Source organism: Tachysurus vachellii, chromosome 19 (genome assembly GCF_030014155.1).
Source record: "Tachysurus vachellii isolate PV-2020 chromosome 19, HZAU_Pvac_v1, whole genome shotgun sequence".
Taxonomy (NCBI): Eukaryota; Metazoa; Chordata; class Actinopteri; order Siluriformes; family Bagridae; genus Tachysurus; species Tachysurus vachellii.
In genome coordinates, this window is record NC_083478.1 from 17,248,696 (window position 1) to 17,271,469 (window position 22,774).

Below are 22,774 nucleotides of genomic sequence, written 5' to 3' on the forward strand. Positions count from 1 at the left end.
ATTCAGAAATATTCATTATTAGTACTCGTGCACTGAGGAGGAGGTGGATCCCACCCATCTTCTTTACAGATCATGCGATCAGATCCTTCCATTTTGTAGCCTTCATTACACCGGTAGCGAACAAAGTCTCTGTATTTATAAGGTGGCCATTTTCCTCCGATTCTAACTGCATTTAGGATTTCGGGTCTCTCACAGGTCACAACTGTATAAAAACAATGGAAAAGACAATGAGAGAATCTTTTATTCCTTGTACCTATTTGTGCTATAAAAAAGCTAGAACTAAAACAATCAAAACAATCAAGAATGTAAATGTGAAAAGCAGGATTTATTTATTTTTTTTTATTATTTTTTTTTGAAACAGTGAACTGAGTAGTGGAAAAAGATTGAGTTGCTTTCAGGAATTAAATAAAACCCTCAGGCCAAAATAAGTAATACAGCTAGCTAATGCACTTTCTACTAGGAAAAAACACACCCTATTCCCTGAGACAGTTCTCTGAAAAATGTTAAAAATATAACAAAATTAATAATAAAAATTATAGTATGAAACAAATCAGTTTAAATCATTGTCTATTCATATTTCTGCATTATTAAATGAAAAATAATGTTAATGGAAATTGGAAACCTGCCTCAATCAAATGAAGCCTATCTTTAAAACATAAAACATTCTTTAATGTTCAAAAACCACTGGTCATTTTTACCAATACATGGTGAGAAACCTGGACTCCATCCATTCTCCCCACAGGTCAGGCGATCAGACCCCACTGTTTTGTAGCCTTCATTACACCTGATTTTGACAGAGTCATTGTATCTGTACAATGAGGAAATTCCAACAATAACTGCATTTTGGATGGTTTGTGGATCACAGAAGATCTCTGCATGAAAGAAGAGCACAGAAATATTGAAGCAACACCTCAATTCTGACATCAGCCACAACATTAAAACTTGCTCTCAACTGGAACATCTATCAAGACAGTGCTCTTCCTCACCACAGGATAAAAAACTCTTTAAACCATAAAACAACATCTTTTACCCTGGAACCACTAAAAGGAAGTAAAATATTTTTCAGTTGGATTTCAACATGTCTCAAAATGCAAGTCATCAACAATACTGCAAAGCCAAATAGCCTCAAACTGACTGAAGAAAAAAAAATCAGTAAAACAGAGAAGAAGAAAAAAGAAAAGAAACAATATAAAAATCCTTGAATTAAACATTAATAGAATCACGACTGAAGATTATTGGGATTTTTCTCGAGGACTTCTAGTGTCAGAACATTGGTCTAGTTCAGTGGTTCCCAAACTGGGGTACGTGTACCCCCGGGGGTACGCCACGTAACGGAGGGGGTACGCGAACAAAATGCTGAAGTGTACTGTTAATGTAATTATACCACACCTAATATTCAAGCAGACATGTATTTCTCAGACTAAATATAAAGACGTGTCCCCTCTATGTAGCAATGTAGCCAGTTAGTGGCATAAAAGGTCAAATTCATGACATCCAATCAAATTACCCCATCTGCGATAAACAAAAATCTGTGTCCACTCAAGTGTCGTGCGTAAGTGCACGTCTTTACGTATCGCGTGTACTTCACACACAGTTTCACGTCGCATCGCTGATATGGCAGAAGACGTTTTAAAACAACTATAGCTTCGCATAAAATCCAGCGATTTCTGCGCTTTAGAAATTGACGAATCGACTGATGTAGCTGGTTTGGCTCAGCTGCTGGATTATGTCCGGTATATTTATGATGGTATTTTCCAGAGACAAACAATGCAAACAAATGGATTCGCCATCTATTCTCTGCCACCCCACAGCACACCTCACCATTTCTGAGCAAGAGAGTCTCATTGAAATCTCGACGAGTGGCGCTTTGAAAATTGAGTTTACACAAAAATCACTACCAGATTTCTGGATAGCTTTGCATGCAGATTATCCTGCCTTAGCAGATCGCACTTTGAAAACATTACTGCCCTTCTCGACAACATACCTGTACGAAAGTGGGTTTTCAGCGCTTACCAGCATAAAGACTCTGCATAGACAATGATTTATGACTAAAACTGTCTCCGATACAAACAAACATCCCAGAGTTATGCAAGTCATTTCAAGCACATCCATCTCATTATACGGTGAGTCACTTAAAAAAATCATAAAAATATATGATTTGTATAATAAAGTTGTGTTTGATCAAATAAAGTTATTTTGTGAAGGTAAAGTTTGGGAACCACTGGTCTAGTTTGTTGGAATCTCTATGCAGTTACGTACAAGTGCATACATAAACATTCATTCATTCATTCATTTTCTACCGCTTATCTGAACTCCTCGGGTCACGGGGAGCCTGTGCCTATCTCAGGCGTCATCGGGTATCAAGGCAGGATACACCCTGGACGGAGTGCCAACCCATCGCAGGGCACACACACTCTCATTCACTCACACACTACGGGCAGAGATGCCAATCAACCTACCATGCATGTCTTTGGACCGGGGGAGGAAACAGGAGTACCCGGAGGAAACCCCCGTGTCACGGGGAGAACATGCAAACTCCACACACACAAGGCGAGAATCGAACCCCCAACCCTGGAGGTGTGAGGCAAACGTGCTAACCACTAAGCCACCGTGCCCCCCGAGTACATAAACAAATATGGACAATTTGTTTCTTACAAAAAAAAGAAATAAATTTACCCTTCGTTACACTGTGCTTTGATTGTTGCACCATACCGAAAGCCTTCTGGAAATAAATACTTTCCATGGAGAATCTCACCAGGCTTTCCACAGGATTTTTCTGGATAAAAATACACATGCAGTAAACACAGACATTTTCTTCTCCTTTTGACTTGCACAGAACAAAGAGAAACAGCATTAAAAAAAGTTTATGAGAATCGTGATATGATATTTTTTGTCATGTTGACCACCGGTAATCCAAAGTAAGTATAAGTTTAACCTAAAAAGATGTTTAGAGACTAATTACTTTTACACTGAAGTTGGAGTTTGCTCCACTGGTTTCCAATGCAGGTGATTGACCTGGAAGCTGATGTTCGCTCTGGAATATAACCGGTGGAACATTTGAACTTTACAGTGTAGCCTTCAGGAAAAGTCTGTTGGTCTGATATTTCAGTCATATTCAGGTTTTCTCCAACAGCAGGACTCTCACACTGGGCTGAGAGAAAACAAATCAGACATTTCAGTGATTAATGTTATTAACCCTGATCCGATAAACACATAACCCTGTTCATCCAGTATAATAAATGCATCCTAAAATTGGTGGCGGTGTTCTCTACGACAGCTCACCTTGAACCTTTAGAGCCATCATAAGATGTGCAGAGATGATCACGTAGCGCAACATCTTCAACTGTAACTCTGAGACTCCAGCAAGGATCTAGGAGTTACTCAGTCCTAGTTCATGACTGTCCCAGAAAGTTAACTGTATAGAACGGCAAGTTTAATCAAATCTTTTATACCTACACTTGTGTCCGTAGCTGACAACAACCTAACAACACAGTCCTGTCAACCTGACAACACAGCAGAAAAACTGAGAAACTCAAATACTGTAAGTACAAACAAAAGATGTCTATTACAGAAGACACAAATACTATGGCTGAAATGTGGAGGAGGAGGAAATTAAAAGGTGGAATTCTGTGCAGTTTTGTACATGTCCGGTAAATTGTTTAAAAAATTCAAATCAAACCAAACTATTTGGTCGCATTTAATTGTCTATATACCAACACCTCTTATGTCAAATAAAAAAATAACATTTGAAGAAATTAGGTGGTAGCACAACCCTGGTTTGGGTGGATGTTTTTTATTTTTATTCCAAATGCACATCTAGAAATGTTTTTGGGTTTGTAATCCATCCCCATTAGGAATGAGTGTATAAAGGCTTTTGGTGGTGTGTGCGTGTGTGTGTGTATGTGTGTGTGTGCATGTGCGTGTGTATATATGTGTGTGTGTGCATGTGTGTGTGCATGTGCGTATGAATGTGTGTGTGTGCATGTGTGTGTGTGCATGCGTGTGTGTGCATGTGCGTATGTGTGTTTGTATGTGTGTGTGTTTGTTTGTATGTGTGTGTGCATGTGCGTATGTGTGTTTGTATGTGTGTATGTACTGTATGTGTGTGTGTGTGTGTGTGTGTGTGGGGGGGGGGGGGGTATTTTGCAGAGTATCCTTTAAAGCAAAACAAGCAGAAACAGTTTGTACTTATTATTATGCTGATGCAGCGTTCACAAGCCCATTAATTCCCTGTAATCTTCTTAAATTGTTTGTTTTCGCCACTTCAGAAATACATTTGCGGGTAAAACCATAGAGAAAAAAACAAACAAACTCAGTTTTCTAAAATCACTTTTTAAAGGTGATCTATTTTTCATTAAGTATATCGATAATAAACAATGACAGTTTCACTAAAACAGAGTTGATTATTATAGTAAATTGTTTGACTGGGTTTAATAATAATCAAACTACACCGAAAAAACACGCTAGGGTTATTCTTTAGTACACGTTAAAGACGTCAAAACTATAAACTCAGTCTTATTAGTCATTTTAGCAGTAATTTGAAGTTGAAATACTTAAGCTGAAATACTTCACCGTTATCCGCTGCTTCCTCCGTTAATTACACTGCTTCAGTTTGTCCGTCTCAAATGGCTGCTTGGCTCCGCCCCTCAGGATACATAAACCCCGCCCACCCCTACAACCTCGCGGGAGTTGTTTGTGTCCAAATGCAAGGTCCAAATCCTAGGCTTAGAATTAGAGAAAACATTTCTACTCTTTTTTTTTTTTTGGCTTGAAAACCAGCCACGAAATATAAATGTTTAACCACGAGTGGCTGCTCTGTAAACAAAAAAAAACATCTACATGAGAGAATGGTTTGATAACTTGATCATAAACTCAAACCCACCTGATGAGCATTATTTTTACTTCATTTCTTAAGACTTTTAATGCAATTAAGAGATTAAAAGATAGCACACCTCCATGTAAAATCTTTCTTGTTTCATTCTTCACCCTTGACCTCACTAAGGCCTTTGAGCCAATAAATCAGTTCCTAACAGGTCCTAACACTCTTCAAACGATCCCTAAAATAGGTCCTAACAGTTCCTAACGGCAAGTCCGAACAATTTCGAACGGGGCAAAACAGTCATTGGCTGAAACATAGTCTTAGTCACACACGATCAGTTTGTAAATGAAAAACATCATCATCAACAACAACAACAACATTTCACTACTGAGTTAGATTGTTTATGGCAAAGTTTTGTCCTTGTACAAAAATGCTAATGCAGAGGTATTTGTGATTTCATTTAAATTTCGGGAGGCTCCATATTAGACGGTGTATACATGTAAGTATATAAATATTATACTGCTCCGGGTGTGTTTGCACGGTGTGTTCACTGCTGTATGTGTGCACTTTGGATGGGTTAAATGCAGAGAACGAATTCTGAGTATGGGTTCGCTTAGCTGTATGTCACGTCACTTGTCACTTGTCACTTTCATATTACAGGTTGTAACTGTATTTAGGCCTTTATATTATTTATAAGCGTAAGTTTATAAATATTACAGGTTGTAACTGTAATTATACCTTTATATTATTTATAAGTGTAAGTTTATAAATATTACAGGTTGTAACTGTAATTATACCTTTATATTATTTATAAGTGTAAGTATATAAATATTACAGGTTGTAACTGTAATTACACCTTTATATTATTTATAAAAGTAAATATATCAATATGACAGGTTGTAACTGTATTTACACCTTTATATTATTTTATTATAACTGAATTTTTATTTGAGAATTGACAAACATTGTATGTTTGTGAAAGCATAAATAAAAAAGTTACTATGTGATTCTCATTTTCTGAATTAACATTTAGAATATTTTTGTTGATGCTGTTATTGAATATGATTGTAGAGACTACTGATCATTCATTATACAAACAATGTATCTGTTTATCCACAGACTGTTTATGACTCAGTGTCAGTTGTGATGACATACAGTCACATCAATCAGCTGCTTGAAGACTGCAGAGAACTGCTGGACAGAACCAAGCTGGTATTATTAACAATAAACAACACTAAAGTCTCTTCTTGGTGAGTTGGGCTTATGTTCCCCACATTCACTTCAATAATAATAATAAATAAATATGTAATATATACTTAATGAGCACTTTATAGTAAATATATGTGTATTATAAAGATACACACATCATATACATATATTATATATGTACTGAACTACAAGTTTATTGTACTGAGAAAATCATATATATTTAAAAGATATGTTTTTCATATATTTATTTACTTTTTTTAAAAAAGGAATTAAAAAAATTGTGCGCAGTTTTTTATTCTAAAATGGATTTGTTTTGTCAGGCTGCTTGACTGACAAAAGAGAACTGACCGGGACACTTTGCTGCAAGGAGATTAGCTTCCCCAGCAGATCAATGTGGCAAAGCATTCAGTGCCAAACCCAAGAGGGCTTCCAACAAAGAGCACCCGTGGAACACGGACATGCTGTTATCGAGTTCCGGGAGCCTGAAAACTTTACGAGTGAGCAGTAATTCGCCACCGCAAACATGCTAGAACTGAGACTGTGGCATCACATACAGATGTAGCTGCACCTGGCACCAGCCTGACTCATGTGGCATGTGAATCTTCTTTCTGGCCTAGTGTCAAGCATGATCCTGTGTGGTTTAACTGGCCTGGATTTCCAAATCGGCAGGGTCATCACCCATCAGCGGCAGAGATGTATATCTATGGGTTATACAGTACATCCTTTCTGCCAGGTCATCACCCATCAGTGGGTCTTGGCTCAGGGTTCTTTATCATTTTGCCTGGTGACCAACCAACAGCCAGTCCAACAGTCCCAGAACCGACAACGCGCATGGAGACTACGAAAGGCAGAGCTTGTGGCAAGAGGGGAGCCACCAAAAAAGCGTCTGTCAAAAGAAGGCTACCACTTCCAGTGTAAATTATGTGGTCAGTCGAAGAACAAACTTACTGGCCATACTCAAATTAAAGGTAAATGGTACTGTCCAGCATCTGGGAAGGCCATTGAACAGTGGAAAGACTCTTTGTAATTCAATCAATGAACATTTATTTAACTTCAAACATTTTTATTTTTTTCTAGTAATTTATTCTAACATTTTTTATGTTGTAACCTTTGTAATAAGTGAAAAGCTCTATAGTGATAGTATTTATATAATAATTATTGTATGTATAATATAATAATTGTGATTAAATTAAATATTAATAATATTTGCATTAAAAATATATATATTGTTTTTATTAATACTTGTCTTGTTAAGTTAAAACATAAATTGGTTAAAAAGGCGTGCTTGTTGAAATAACAATATATCAGTATATATTGAATATATAGAAATTATATAGAAATTTCACAAACACCAAGTTAACTACAGTATAATAGAGAAAGAAGTTCTTGCTTTAATTCTTGCGTTACAACATTTTGAGGTATATGTCGGTTCCAGCGCACAATCTGTTACAGTATATACCGACCAAAATCCTCCTGTGTTTTTGCAGCGGATGTCAAATGCAAATCATCGCCTTATGTTTTGGTCTCTAATCTGTCAGAGTTACAATCTAGTGATCTGTCATAAGAAAGGTATTGACAATGTAATTGCTGACACCCCATCAAGCATTCATCAGTAAAACAAGGATGTTTTATTTGAAGTGTGGGGGTGTTATGACCTTTAATCAGTTGTTTTATTTCTGTGCTGCCCTCTGGTGTCCTCTCTTGTACTTGATTTGTTTTCAGGAAGGCGAGTTAATATGACGAACGCTCCGATTTGTTATTATCTCCACCTGTCCCAGATAAAAGGACTGCCTGGATCACTGATAGAGGGCCTTTTCGTGCCATCGTCATTGCTTTGTTTGCGTTGTGCTTTAACATTGCACATTTGTATGCTATATCCTCTAAATGTTAACCCACTTCATTTATTGTTGATTGTCACATCAGAGAGATAAAGATTGTAAGTTTGTGTTCAGAGTGTGTTGAGCCTGTAAGTTTTGTTTTGTTCTGTTTATTCTTTCAAATGATACATTTGTTTGTGCTTGACCCATGCCTGATATTGACTACGATTACGATATACATTTATGTGTTTTTGACTTGTTAGCTAGACAATTTCATAATACACTTTTATTCAAAACGTACCAACCTATTGTGACAAGCAGAGCCGATCGGCCCTATACGCTCACTACGCAAGTTGCGTAGGGCCCGCAAATTACGCAAGGCCCCGCCTCCCCCTGCCTCATTTTACAGCGCGTGTTAATTTTACTGTGTGGATGACAATATGAAGCGGAGCTATCTATCTGGCCATGAAAAGAGAAAAAAGAAACAAAATGAGAGTGAAATGCGAGAACAGCAATCAGATAAACTTGTGTTCTCTTCAAGTTTGATGTCAGCAAGAGCAAATAACAGTAAAGTAAAGTTGATGTGATTCTGTCTCTAGTTTCTATCTGACTAGCTAAATTAGCTGTGCAGTGCTGCCTGTGCATCTCTTGGCCTGTCTGTCACACAACAATTTACTGCGTGACCATTCGCGTGAATAAATGCCCAAGGGCAACGGTGTTCATAAACGGCAGCTCGATAACCGCGCCATGGCACGAAATGACACGCGCGCTTTCCAGCAGCTGTGTAGGGACCAGTACAAAAAGTAGCGTGATAGCACTCCTAAATGACAATGTTTATAGTCTCTCATTCAAGTTTCAGTTTCTTCCACAGTCCAAATAGTCTGGTATCAACAATGCTGAAAATGCCCAGACTGTAGAGGGAACCAAAGTTAAATTCAATTGCTAATATTCAACTCAAAATTCTATTTAAAATATTCCATTCAATAAAGATTTGTTTATACCTCATTCAATTCTGTATTGTTTTACTCTTTGACCGAGAGATGGAGAAAACTTTTTTAAAAGGAGGAAGGTTTGTAGTGGGAGCAGTGTGGTGTCAAGTGTGAATGTGTGGCAAATGGTTTACATGGCTCACGGGTCAGGTAGGAGGGCCCCTTAGCAGAATTTTGCTTAGGGCCCCAGGGAGGTCAGGATCAGCTCTGGTGACAAGGGGGGGATTGACGGCAGTTATATTGAATACCTTTATTATATTGTTGTTTTGAGAGGGAGTTAGGTAAGCAAAATTGTTTTTTATTTTCTTTCATTTTGGTTTAGTAAGAGAGGTATTTTGAGGAAGATTGTTCTGTTTATTATTTTGGCCTTCATCCCCCCTGAAGCCTAAAACCCTTGTCAACTAGTGAATAAAAGTTTGTGAATTGTAATATCTCTGAATGAAGACTTTCATTTGACCCCTAGACGGTCGTAACAACATGCTACATTTTGGAAGTTTTAAAATAGTCAGAAACAAAGATAAATAAAAAATAATTTTATATATATATATATATAATGAGAGAGAGAGAGAGCACAGTTTTATTACTTGGGAATATTATTCATTCCCATTTCTCCATTTTTAACCAAAGTTTTGACTTGAAATATCTTAATTATAGAATGGATGACATGACACTACATTTGCAAAGTAAAAGTTTGCATTAACTTTTGTAAATGTCACACAGAATATTTTCATTGCTAAGTGTCATACACTGCTTTCTTCAAATCAGGTCAACAAGGACAAGGCTTATTCCCACTATTTTACTTTTTGAATAAATTATAAAATTATGAAACTTTTTTTGAGAAATCGAGAAAATGTTGAGCGATCAACCTTACTGTATTTATATTGTTATGTAAAAATTTGTCCAATAGACATCAGATTTAAATTCTGGTAAACATCTGAAAAGCTATTTGGATTGCCAAATTTTATCTGTTGAAGAAACAGCAACATTGCATATACAGTATTCTACAACACAATGAAATGCATCTCCAAAATTTCACTCAGATATGAATATGGCTATTGACATTTTCAGCATTAGCCAAACATATCTCTCAGGCATAAGTACATTAAGTATAAAAGTAAAATTAAGTTAATATCAGGCAGGTTATAAATCATTCACCCATTGTTGTTTTTTAATGCAGCAGTTGTATAGGGAGAATCAAATCTAAAAAGGACAATTTCACCCCTAGTGTAACAACAGAAACAGTGCTCATCAGCGCTTCAGATGAGTTTCTCCGACTGACTGAGATGAATCACGGCAAAAAAATTAAAATGCAGAAATCACTGTGGTTAAAATGATACATGAATTTTAAGAATCACACCACACTGAAATAATGTTTTTTTAATGCACGATAGTAACAAAATGTATTTTTTTCTTTTTGTAATGCAATGAAAATGCTAACATTTGATATTTTTCATTTACAGCTCTATGAATTGACTCAAAGCTACAAAAACTTGACTAAACATTCGGTACAATTTTAATGCGACTATAAACACATAAGGCATATACTTGGAAAGGTTATTGTTGTGCCAGTTTAATGAACAATTATGTAGTTTGTAAAAACTGAGAATAGAGCAGAATTGTTTGAAAAGCACGTTAGCTGGAGACACCCTGGGATTTGTATCAGTCCATGGTTTTAGGTGCAGTTTGCTCTGTTGGAGGCACACTGGAGGACACATTGACCAGGACTGGAATAAGCTTTGTAGCTGGAACTGAAAAGCAAAAATTAAAAGAAAACTTATTTAGACACACGGTATATTTCTTTTTCCCCTCATGGTTATTTTTTTTGGAACATGGGATAAATGTTTGTGTTTAGACAGTTGTGCAAACTGCTTGGTCCATGTTTATGACCTATTAATAAATGGACTTGTTACTAAACAAGTGGACTGTTTAAATCCTTCATTACACTTGTATTAATAGACTTGTTACAGAAAACTGTAATTCTGATTTGGGTGCTGCCAAGTGATGTCAAGAATTAAAAGCATGGTTCAATACCCATGCACAAGGTGGATTTTATCCATCAGAATCTTCAATTGTATAACCATTAATACAATCGTACTGAACAAACAGCATATTTGTAGGGTGGTGCTTTGCCCTGAACTCTAACTTCATTTTCAATTATAGGTGCATCACAAATGATTAATCTAAAAGAAATATAAATGACAAAAAGGCTGATTTGTGCCCCATTGTTAACTGTAGAACTCAACAACGGAAAAACAACGGAAAAATGTCAAAACATTTAAATGCCAAAACGTTTGTTAAAAGATTAGAAGTTTAGATAAAGTTAACCTGTATTACTGTATCAAATGAAATAACACTGGGTCGAAAACACAGCATCAGTTATGATATCAGTACTGTTTAAGCATTACTTCCAACATCCAAATTATAACCTAAATATCATTTGGAGCTTAATTTTTGTATTTACATGTAATTCTGCATAACTTACTTGAACACAGAGGCGGAGGAGGAAAGGTTCCGTTGTCAGAACAGACTACCACTGAAGCTCACACACAGGGTCTCTCCCATCCCAACCATCATCTCGACAATTTCTAGTTCTTTCTCCAACAAGCGTATACCTACAAACAGTGATTGTATGTTAAATCTTATGTACACAACCATGTTATGTGTAATTGTGTTTATATGTACAGGTATTTAGCCAAAAAAACATAAGGGCACAGCTTTACTAACCCTTCGTCACACTGTGCAGTGATTGTTGCACCAAACAGAATTCCCTCTGTAGTTAAATATTTTCCATGGGAAATATCACCCGGATTTCCACAGGACTTTACTAAAAATATATATAAAATGTCTTGATTTTTCAGGCTTTACAAAAAATTAACAATGAATCCTCCACCAACACTACAAACACCTGAGTGGGTTGAAAAAATGTCTTTAAGGAGAATTACATTTGCACTGAAGCTGTAGTTCAGTCCACTGTTTTCATTTGCAGGTGATTGACTTGAAACTACCAAAAAGAACTTTGATTGAAATTGGGAACCTACCTCATCTAATAAACCATATTTACAAAACATAAAAAACCCCACAACATTCTACAATATTCACTATATAAAAATATATATATATAAATATATAAATAAAAATATTCAATATTTTTAAATAGTGAATTGAGTGGTGGAACAAGATTGAGTTGCTCTCTGGAATTAAATAAAACCCTAAATCCAAAGGGGTCTGACACATTGTGCTGAGAACATAAGAGATAAATAAATGTAATATTAGTACAATATTATTAGAGTTGAAACAAATCAGTTTTAATATGCATACATCAGTAACTCCATATTGCAATGGTGTACGAGTTTATTTAGCAATCGTAAAACTACTAAAAAAATATATTAAATCATGTTCTCTTTTGTAAAGCCATCAAAATGAAGTGTTTATTCCAGAAACTGCATTATCATCATAGATTTAAAAGGTTAATCAGTTGAAATCAGTCACGTACAATACACTGTTGTTTATTTTAACTCCTTAAACCCAATTCACAGTCCATTTAATGATTTTTTTTTTGTAATGAGCTCCCATGGTTTTTCTTTATTCACATTCTACAATATTCAAAACTATTTATTTTTACTATTTCAAAACCACTGATTAACAAGAATAAAGACACATTATAAAGATCCTTGTATTAATCATTAATAGAATTATAACTGTAAAGATTATTGGGATTTTTCTCAAGGACTTACCCTGACACTGAGGAGAAGGCTGAAATATTCCATCTATAGTACATAAACTACTTGCAGGGCCTTTAAGTTTAAATCCTTCATTACATGTGAATGTGACTCTGTTTCCATACTTATATAACTCCTTCTGAGGGTTAAATTGTCCATTGTGTATAAGAGGCGGTGGTGAACAGGTCACAACTGAGGAAGAAAGACTGAAAATGATACATTTGATATAATGTTTTGAAAAACTGTACTTTAGATTGCATGAAAGAAGTTAACATATAACTATATATAACACTATATTATACAGAAATATTCATTATTAGTACTTGTGCACTGAGGAGGAGGTGGATCCCACCCATCTTCTTTACAGATTATGCGATCAGATCCTTCCATTTTGTAGCCTTTATTACACCGGTAGCTAACAAAGTCACTGTATTTATAAGGTGGCCATTTTCCTTCGATTCTAACTGCATTTAGGATTTTGGGTCTCTCACAGGTCACAACTGTATAAAAACAATGACAAAGACAATGAGAGAATCTTTTATTCCTTGTACCTGTTTGTGCTATAAAAAAAGCTAGAACTAAAACAATAGATTTTTTATTCATGTTTCTGCATTAATAAATGAAAAATAAAAATGTTAATGGAAATTGGAAACCTGCCTCAACCAAATGGCTTAAACATTTCAAAACTTAGAACTAATGTGCATATAAGGACAAAGTCTCATCAAACACATGGTAACGTTCACAAACTTCCGTTCTTCATCGACAAGAGCTTTTAGAATCTCTACTACAGTTACAGTACTGTTGCTGAAATTAAGGTTTTGTATTCTTTCCACTACTGAGAACCTCTTCCTCACCACAGGATAAAAAAAACTCTTTAAACCATAAAACAACATCTTTTACCCTGGAACCACTAAAAGAAAGTAAAATATTTTTCAGTTGGATTTCAACATGTCTCAAAATGCAAGTCATCAACAATACTGCAAAGCCAAATAGCCTCACACTGACTGAAGAAAAACAAAAATCAATAGAAACAGACAAGAAAAACAAACAAAAGAAAAGAAACAATATAAAACTCCTTGTATTAATCATTAATAGAATCACGAATGAACATTATTGGGATTTTTCTCGAGGACTTACCCTCACACTGAGGTGCAGAAGGCTTAAATATTCCATATTCGGTACATGAACTATTTGCAGAGCCTTTAAGTTTAAATCCTTTATTACACGTGAATTTCACACTGTTTCCATACTCATATAATTCCTCCTGAAAGATAAATTGTCCATTGTGTATAAGAGTTGGTGGTAAACAGGTCACAACTGAGGAAGAAAGAATGAAAATTATATATTTGCAGTAATATTTTTAAAACCACGTGTCATTTTTGCTATCTCAAACTAACAAAACAATGTATATTATTCAGAAATATTCATTATTAGTACTCGTGCACTGAGGAGGAGGTGGATCCCACCCATCTTCTTTACAGATCATGCGATCAGATCCTTCCATTTTGTAGCCTTTATTACACCGGTAGCGAACAAAGTCTCTGTATTTATAAGGTGGCGATTTTCCTTCGATTCTAACTACATTTAGGATTTCGGGTCTCTCACAGGTCACAACTGTATAAAAACAACGACAAAGACAATGAGAGAATCTTTAATTCCTTGTACCTGTTTGTGCTATAAAAAAGCTAGAACTAAAACAATCAAAACAATCAAGAATGTAAATGTGAAAAGCAGGATTTCTTTTTTTTTTTTGGAACAGTGAACTGAGTAGTGGAAAAAGATTGAGTTGCTTTCAGGAATTAAATAAAACCCTCAGGCCAAAATAAGTAATACAGCTAGCTAATGCACTTTCTACTAGGAAAAAACACACTCTATTCCCTGAGACAGTTCTCTGAAGAATGTTAAAAATAAAACAAAATTAATCTAAAAATATATAGTATGAAACAAATCAGTTTAAATCATTGTCTATTCATATTTCTGCATTATTAAATGAAAAATAATGTTAATGGAAATTGGAAACCTGCCTCAGCCAATGAACCCTATCTTTAAAACATAAAACATTCTTTAATGTTCAAAAACCACTGGTTATTTTTACCAGTACATGGTGAGAAACCTGGACTCCATCCATTCACCCCACAGGTCAGGCGATCAGACCCCACTGTTTTGTAGCCTTTATTACACCTGATTTGGACAGAGTCATTGTATCTGTACAATGAGGAAATTCCAACAATAACTGCATTTTGGATGGTTTGTGGATCACAGATCTCTGCATGAAAGAAGAGCACAGAAATATTGAAGCAACATCTCAATTCTGACATCAGCCACAACATTAAAACTTGCTCTCAACTGGAACATCTATGAAGACAGTGATCCTGGGGGCGCTGTTGAGCAGCCAATGGAGTAAGACATGTGATTTGAGACTCCTGCAGAGTTAATGGTAATTATTTTATATCGCAATTTAGATTGCCTTTTTGATATATTTACCCCTAGGATACTTTGTTAAAGTCTTTTTCAACACTTGGACGTATTATCATGGCTAGAAAATCATCTAAAACCCGTGCCACCATGGCCCAACAACTGAGGCCTGCTACACAGGTAGCGACCCCAGACCCTGGGGCTCCGTCTTCACCCCGCAGCTCCACCTCTCCCAGGGAAGTCGCCCAGGTAATTGATGCGGAGTCCCTGAAGCACGAACTGCTAATCTTGTTAAAGCAAGACATTGCTGAGATTTTTAAAACCGAACTTCGAGCGGCACTGGGTGATGAATTGTCCACAATTAGAGCTGACCTACAGTCAGTAAAAACACAACTGGCGAACGATAAGGCCGCTTCAGACGCAGAGTTGGCCGCACTCAGAGGTACAGTGGGAGAAATGGGGGATTCTCTCTCCGTCTGTACTGACGATGTAGCTGAGATTAAAAACAAACTCGCACATTTAACCGCAGAGTTTGTTTCGCTGCAAAATAAGTGTGAGGACCTCGAATCTCGGTCGCGACGGAATAATATTAGGATTGTCGGGATTCCTGAGGATACCGTCATTAACACTACGGTTGTTTCTACAATGCTTAAGGAAGCGTTTAGACTGGAAGAAACACCGCTGTTAGACCGAGCACATAGAACCTCTCAGCCGAAGCCCAAACACGGTGAGCGAGCGCGCACTGTTATTGCCAGGTTTCACTATTATAGCGACTGTGAGAATGTTCTACAGCGTGCCAGAGAGAGTCGACAGGATGTTGTGGGAGAAATAAAGATGTCCGTTTTCCTCGAACACACGGCCAAGGTGGCCAGGGATCGAGCCGCATTTAATGAGGTCAGGAGGCAACTGCGTGGCCTGGAAGGGGTTCGTTATGGTCTTTTCTTCCCGGCTCGTCTGCGGATTACATATAAAGATAAAAATGTTAATGGAAATTGGAAACCTGCCTCAGCCAATGAACCCTATCTTTAAAACATAAAACATTCTTTAATGTTCAAAAACCACTGGTCATTTTTACCAGTACATGTGAGAAACCTGGACTCCATCCATTCTCCCCACAGGTCAGGCGATCAGACCCCACTGTTTTGTAGCCTTCATTACACCTGATTTGGACAGAGTCATTGTATCTGTACAATGAGGAATTTCCAACAATAACTGCATTTTGGATGGTTTGTGGATCACAGATCTCTGCATGAAAGAAGAGCACAGAAATATTAAATCAACACCTCAATTCTGACATCAGCCACAACATTAAAACTTGCTCTCAACTGGAACATCTATCAAGACAGTGATCCTAAGCACAGCTCCAATAATGTGACAAAAAGGCTTAAACATATCAAAACTTAGAACTAATGTGCATATAAGGACAAAGTCTCATCAAACACATGGTAACGTTCACAAACTTCCGTTCTTCATTGACAAGAGCTTTTAGAATCTCTACTACAGTTACAGTACTGTTGCTGAAATTAAGGTTTTGTATTCTTTCCACTACTGAGAACCTCTTCCTCACCACAGGATAAAAAAAACTCTTTAAACCATAAAACAACATCTTTTACCCTGGAACCACTAAAAGGAAGTAAAATATTTTTCAGTTGGATTTTAACATGGCTTAAAATGCAAGTCAACAATACTGCAAAGCATTGTACAGTATATAGCAAAGAAAGAATGAAAACTATATATTTGCAGTAATATTTTTAAAAACGCGTGTCCTTTTTGCTATCTCAAACTAACAAAATGTATATGATTCAGAAATATTCATTATTAGTACTCGTGCACTGAGGAGGAGGTGGATCCCACCCATCTTCTTTACAGATCAGGAAATCAGATCCTTCCATTTTGTAGCCTTCATTACACCGGTAGCGAACAAAGTCTCTGTATTTATAAGGTGCTGATTTTCCTTCGATTCTAACTGCATTTAGGATTTCGGGTCTCTCACAGGTCACAACTGTATAAAAACAATGACAAAGACAATGAGAGAATCTTTTATTCCTTGTACCCGTTAATGCTATAAATCAAATTTAGAACTAACACAAAAACAATGATCAAGAATTTAAATACAGAAAAGCAGGATCTTTGTTCTAATTTTTAATCAAATATTTCTGCAACAGTGAATTGACTGGAACTCACACAGACACCGAGGAGGAGCAGGCTGAAAGGTTCCATCATTGGAGCATGTTAATAGTGAAGGTCCAAACAGATCAAGACCTCTCTTACAAGAGTAATAGACTCCATCTCCATAGTTATACACTTCCTCCTCTGGTTCAAATACCCCATCTGGTACACTGGGAGGATTTATACACTTCACCACTGATACAAAAAAAAATAAAAATAAAAAAGCATTTTTAAATTATTCTACAAAAATCTGAAGGTCTTCTCTCATGGCTTTAGACGTCTTTTCTAAAGGTGGACAAAGATTTTTACATTTTTTTTTTTTTTACATCACATCAACGTGCAGATTTTACAGGACTCTGGAGACACTTTATCTCTAGTAGCTCTTTTCTGAAAGTATCTTTATAAGCGACAATAACAACATACAAGAGGAATGAATCGATCAATCAGTGATTTGGTTTATTTACAACTAGCCTGTTTTGAAATTCTGGCTAAATTCATATTTGTTCAAAAAAAACTACCAAATCACAGTCCATTTTCTTTACCTATATAGAAAAATGCAATCTCTCTAACAATCTTGAAAATATAAATAGACTCATTATGCTACTGAAAGATCTTAGGTTGAAGAGCCTCTGAGGTCATCACTGTTGAAACGTGATTTGTTTTATCGCTTCAATTACGTCACGATTTACCCATAATTGCAAATACAATTTAGAATTCCTTTGGACAACTGTCTGGAAAATACCTCTGTATTAAACATCATTTGGCTGGAGATAACAGGAATGACCCTCCACAAAAGAAGTCAGATTCATGAAATTAAAACCAGGTTAAATGTTCTAACACAAAACCATTTTTAAAGATGAAAAATGTACCATTTTAAAATAGTATTACCTTCACATACAGGATGTGTCTTATCCCAGCCTGTTTCTCTGCAATTTCTCACTGGATATCCAATAAGCTGATAACTGCAAACAGGGATTTGTTTTAAAATATGCTTTCCAAGTTGTTCCAAGTACTTTACTGGGACAAAAACATTGGGCAAAAAAAATTGTGTGCATAGAATTAACTTCCCATTTACCATAAGCCTTTATTCAAAAGACAATATTTATAATTATACAATCTAGTGTCAGAACATTGGTCTAGTTCAGTGGTTCCCAAACTGGGGTACGTGTACCCCCGGGGGTACGCCACGTAACGGAGGGGGTACGCGAACAAAATGCTGAAGTGTACTGTTAATGTAATTATACCACACCTAATATTCAAGCAGACATGTATTTCTCAGACTAAATATAAAGACGTGTCCCCTCTATGTAGCAATGTAGCCAGTTAGTGGCATAAAAGGTCAAATTCATGACATCCAATCAAATTACCCCATCTGCGATAAACAAAAATCTGTGTCCACTCAAGTGTCGTGCGTAAGTGCACGTCTTTACGTATCGCGTGTACTTCACACACAGTTTCACGTCGCATCGCTGATATGGCAGAAGACGTTTTAAAACAACTATAGCTTCGCATAAAATCCAGCGATTTCTGCGCTTTAGAAATTGACGAATCGACTGATGTAGCTGGTTTGGCTCAGCTGCTGGATTATGTCCGGTATATTTATGATGGTATTTTCCAGAGACAAACAATGCAAACAAATGGATTCGCCATCTATTCTCTGCCACCCCACAGCACACCTCACCATTTCTGAGCAAGAGAGTCTCATTGAAATCTCGACGAGTGGTGCTTTGAAAATTGAGTTTACACAAAAATCACTACCAGATTTCTGGATAGCTTTGCATGCAGATTATCTTGCCTTAGCAGATCGCACTTTGAAAACATTACTGCCCTTCTCGACAACATACCTGTACGAAAGTGGGTTTTCAGCGCTTACCAGCATAAAGACTCTGCATAGACAATGATTTATGACTAAAACTGTCTCCGATACAAACAAACATCCCAGAGTTATGCAAGTCATTTCAAGCACATCCATCTCATTATACGGTGAGTCACTTAAAAAAATCATAAAAATATATGATTTGTATAATAAAGTTGTGTTTGATCAAATAAAGTTATTTTGTGAAGGTAAAGTTTGGGAACCACTGGTCTAGTTTGTTGGAATCTCTATGCAGTTACGTACAAGTGCATACATAAACATTCATTCATTTTCTACCGCTTATCTGAACTACTCGGGTCACGGGGAGCCTGTGCCTATCTCAGGCGTCATCGGGTATCAAGGCAGGATACACCCTGGACGGAGTGCCAACCCATCGCAGGGCACACACACTCTCATTCACTCACACACTACGGGCAGAGATGCCAATCAACCTACCATGCATGTCTTTGGACCGGGGGAGGAAACAGGAGTACCCGGAGGAAACCCCCGTGTCACGGGGAGAACATGCAAACTCCACACACACAAGGCGAGAATCGAACCCCCAACCCTGGAGGTGTGAGGCAAACGTGCTAACCACTAAGCCACCGTGCCCCCCGAGTACATAAACAAATATGGACAATTTGTTTCTTACAAAAAAAAGAAATAAATTTACCCTTCGTTACACTGTGCTTTGATTGTTGCACCATACCGAAAGCCTTCTGGAAATAAATACTTTCCATGGAGAATCTCACCAGGCTTTCCACAGGATTTTTCTGGATAAAAATACACATGCAGTAAACACAGACATTTTCTTCTCCTTTTGACTTGCACAGAACAAAGAGAAACAGCATTAAAAAAAGTTTATGAGAATCGTGATATGATATTTTTTGTCATGTTGACCACCGGTAATCCAAAGTAAGTATAAGTTTAACCTAAAAAGATGTTTAGAGACTAATTACTTTTACACTGAAGTTGGAGTTTGCTCCACTGGTTTCCAATGCAGGTGATTGACCTGGAAGCTGATGTTCGCTCTGGAATATAACCGGTGGAACATTTGAACTTTACAGTGTAGCCTTCAGGAAAAGTCTGTTGGTCTGATATTTCAGTCATATTCAGGTTTTCTCCAACAGCAGGACTCTCACACTGGGCTGAGAGAAAACAAATCAGACATTTCAGTGATTAATGTTATTAACCCTGATCCGATAAACACATAACCCTGTTCATCCAGTATAATAAATGCATCCTAAAATTGGTGGCGGTGTTCTCTCCGACAGCTCACCTTGAACCTTTAGAGCCATCATAAGATGTGCAGAGATGATCACGTAGCGCAACATCTTCAACTGTAACTCTGAGACTCCAGCAAGGATCTAGGAGTTACTCAGTCCTAGTTCATGACTGTCCCAGAAAGTTAACTGTATAGAACGGCAAGTTTAATCAAATCTTTTATACCTACACTTGTGTCCGTAGCTGACAACAACCTAACAACACAGTCCTGTCAACCTGACAACACAGCAGAAAAACTGAGAAACTCAAATACTGTAAGTACAAACAAAAGATGTCTATTACAGAAGACACAAATACTATGGCTGAAATGTGGAGGAGGAGGAAATTAAAAGGTGGAATTCTGTGCAGTTTTGTACATGTCCGGTAAATTGTTTAAAAAATTCAAATCAAACCAAACTATTTGGTCGCATTTAATTGTCTATATACCAACACCTCTTATGTCAAATAAAAAAATAACATTTGAAGAAATTAGGTGGTAGCACAACCCTGGTTTGGGTGGATGTTTTTTATTTTTATTCCAAATGCACATCTAGAAATGTTTTTGGGTTTGTAATCCATCCCCATTAGGAATGAGTGTATAAAGGCTTTTGGTGGTGTGTGCGTGTGTGTGTGTATGTGTGTGTGTGTGCATGTGCGTGTGTATATATGTGTGTGTGTGCATGTGTGTGTGCATGTGCGTATGAATGTGTGTGTGTGCATGTGTGTGTGCATGCGTGTGTGTGCATGTGCGTATGTGTGTTTGTATGTGTGTGTGTTTGTTTGTATGTGTGTGTGCATGTGCGTATGTGTGTTTGTATGTGTGTATGTACTGTATGTGTGTGTGTGTGTGGGGGGGGGGGTATTTTGCAGAGTATCCTTTAAAGCAAAACAAGCAGAAACAGTTTGTACTTATTATTATGCTGATGCAGCGTTCACAAGCCCATTAATTCCCTGTAATCTTCTTAAATTGTTTGTTTTCGCCACTTCAGAAATACATTTGCGGGTAAAACCATAGAGAAAAAAACAAACAAACTCAGTTTTCTAAAATCACTTTTTAAAGGTGATCTATTTTTCATTAAGTATATCGATAATAAACAATGACAGTTTCACTAAAACAGAGTTGATTATTATAGTAAATTGTTTGACTGGGTTTAATAATAATCAAACTACACCGAAAAAACACGCTAGGGTTATTCTTTAGTACACGTTAAAGACGTCAAAACTATAAACTCAGTCTTATTAGTCATTTTAGCAGTAATTTGAAGTTGAAATACTTAAGCTGAAATACTTCACCGTTATCCGCTGCTTCCTCCGTTAATTACACTGCTTCAGTTTGTCCGTCTCAAATGGCTGCTTGGCTCCGCCCCTCAGGATACATAAACCCCGCCCACCCCTACAACCTCGCGGGAGTTGTTTGTGTCCAAATGCAAGGTCCACATCCTAGGCTTAGAATTAGAGAAAACATTTCTACTCTTTTTTTTTTTTTTTTGGCTTGAAAACCAGCCACGAAATATAAATGTTTAACCACGACTGGCTGCTCTGTAAACAAAAAAAAACATCTACATGAGAGAATGGTTTGATAACTTGATCATAAACTCAAACCCACCTGATGAGCATTATTTTTACTTCATTTCTTAAGACTTTTAATGCAATTAAGAGATTAAAAGATAGCACACCTCCATGTAAAATCTTTCTTGTTTCATTCTTCACCCTTGACCTCACTAAGGCCTTTGAGCCAATAAATCAGTTCCTAACAGGTCCTAACACTCTTCAAACGATCCCTAAAATAGGTCCTAACAGTTCCTAACGGCAAGTCCGAACAATTTCGAACGGGGCAAAACAGTCATTGGCTGAAACATAGTCTTAGTCACACACGATCAGTTTGTAAATGAAAAACATCATCATCAACAACAACAACAACATTTCACTACTGAGTTAGATTGTTTATGGCAAAGTTTTGTCCTTGTACAAAAATGCTAATGCAGAGGTATTTGTGATTTCATTTAAATTTCGGGAGGCTCCATATTAGACGGTGTATACATGTAAGTATATAAATATTATACCGCTCCGGGTGTGTTTGCACGGTGTGTTCACTGCTGTATGTGTGCACTTTGGATGGTTTAAATGCAGAGAACGAATTCTGAGTATGGGTTCGCTTAGCTGTATGTCACGTCACTTGTCACTTGTCACTTTCATATTACAGGTTGTAACTGTATTTAGGCCTTTATATTATTTATAAGTGTAAGTTTATAAATATTACAGGTTGTAACTGTAATTATACCTTTATATTATTTATAAGTGTAAGTATATAAATATAACAGGTTGTAACTGTAATTATACCTTTATATTATTTATAAGTGTAAGTATATAAATATTACAGGTTGTAACTGTATTTACACCTTTATATTATTTATAAGTGTAAGTATTTAAATATTACAGGTTGTAACTGTATTTACACCTTTATATTATTTATAAGTGTAAGTATTTAAATATTACAGGTTGTAACTGTAATTACACCT

The 22,774-nt window shown here is 36.6% G+C and overlaps 2 protein-coding genes across 2 annotated transcripts in view; both read right to left on the reverse strand.

The window, feature by feature from the left end:
• Positions 1-22,774, reverse strand: part of LOC132862533 (sushi, von Willebrand factor type A, EGF and pentraxin domain-containing protein 1-like) — an 82,098-nt gene that overhangs the window by 3,934 nt on the left and 55,390 nt on the right. Inside the window, exons 47-51 of the mRNA XM_060894592.1 lie at positions 14,649-14,819; positions 13,991-14,167; positions 13,691-13,870; positions 699-872; positions 26-202 (exon numbers count right to left, since the gene is read on the reverse strand). Of these exons, the coding sequence (XP_060750575.1) occupies positions 26-202; positions 699-872; positions 13,691-13,870; positions 13,991-14,167; positions 14,649-14,819 (879 nt within the window). The remainder of the gene's footprint in view (positions 1-25; positions 203-698; positions 873-13,690; positions 13,871-13,990; positions 14,168-14,648; positions 14,820-22,774) is intronic.
• Positions 14,878-21,655, reverse strand: LOC132862808 (complement factor H-like). Its single transcript, XM_060895084.1, has 8 exons — positions 21,549-21,655; positions 20,272-20,404; positions 19,952-20,140; positions 19,666-19,765; positions 18,026-18,099; positions 17,153-17,332; positions 16,794-16,970; positions 14,878-16,213 (listed from the first exon to the last, which is right to left on the reverse strand). The coding sequence occupies exons 2-8, from the start codon at positions 20,324-20,326 to the stop codon at positions 16,020-16,022; spliced, it is 969 nt and encodes a 322-aa protein (XP_060751067.1). The 5' UTR covers positions 20,327-20,404; positions 21,549-21,655; the 3' UTR covers positions 14,878-16,019.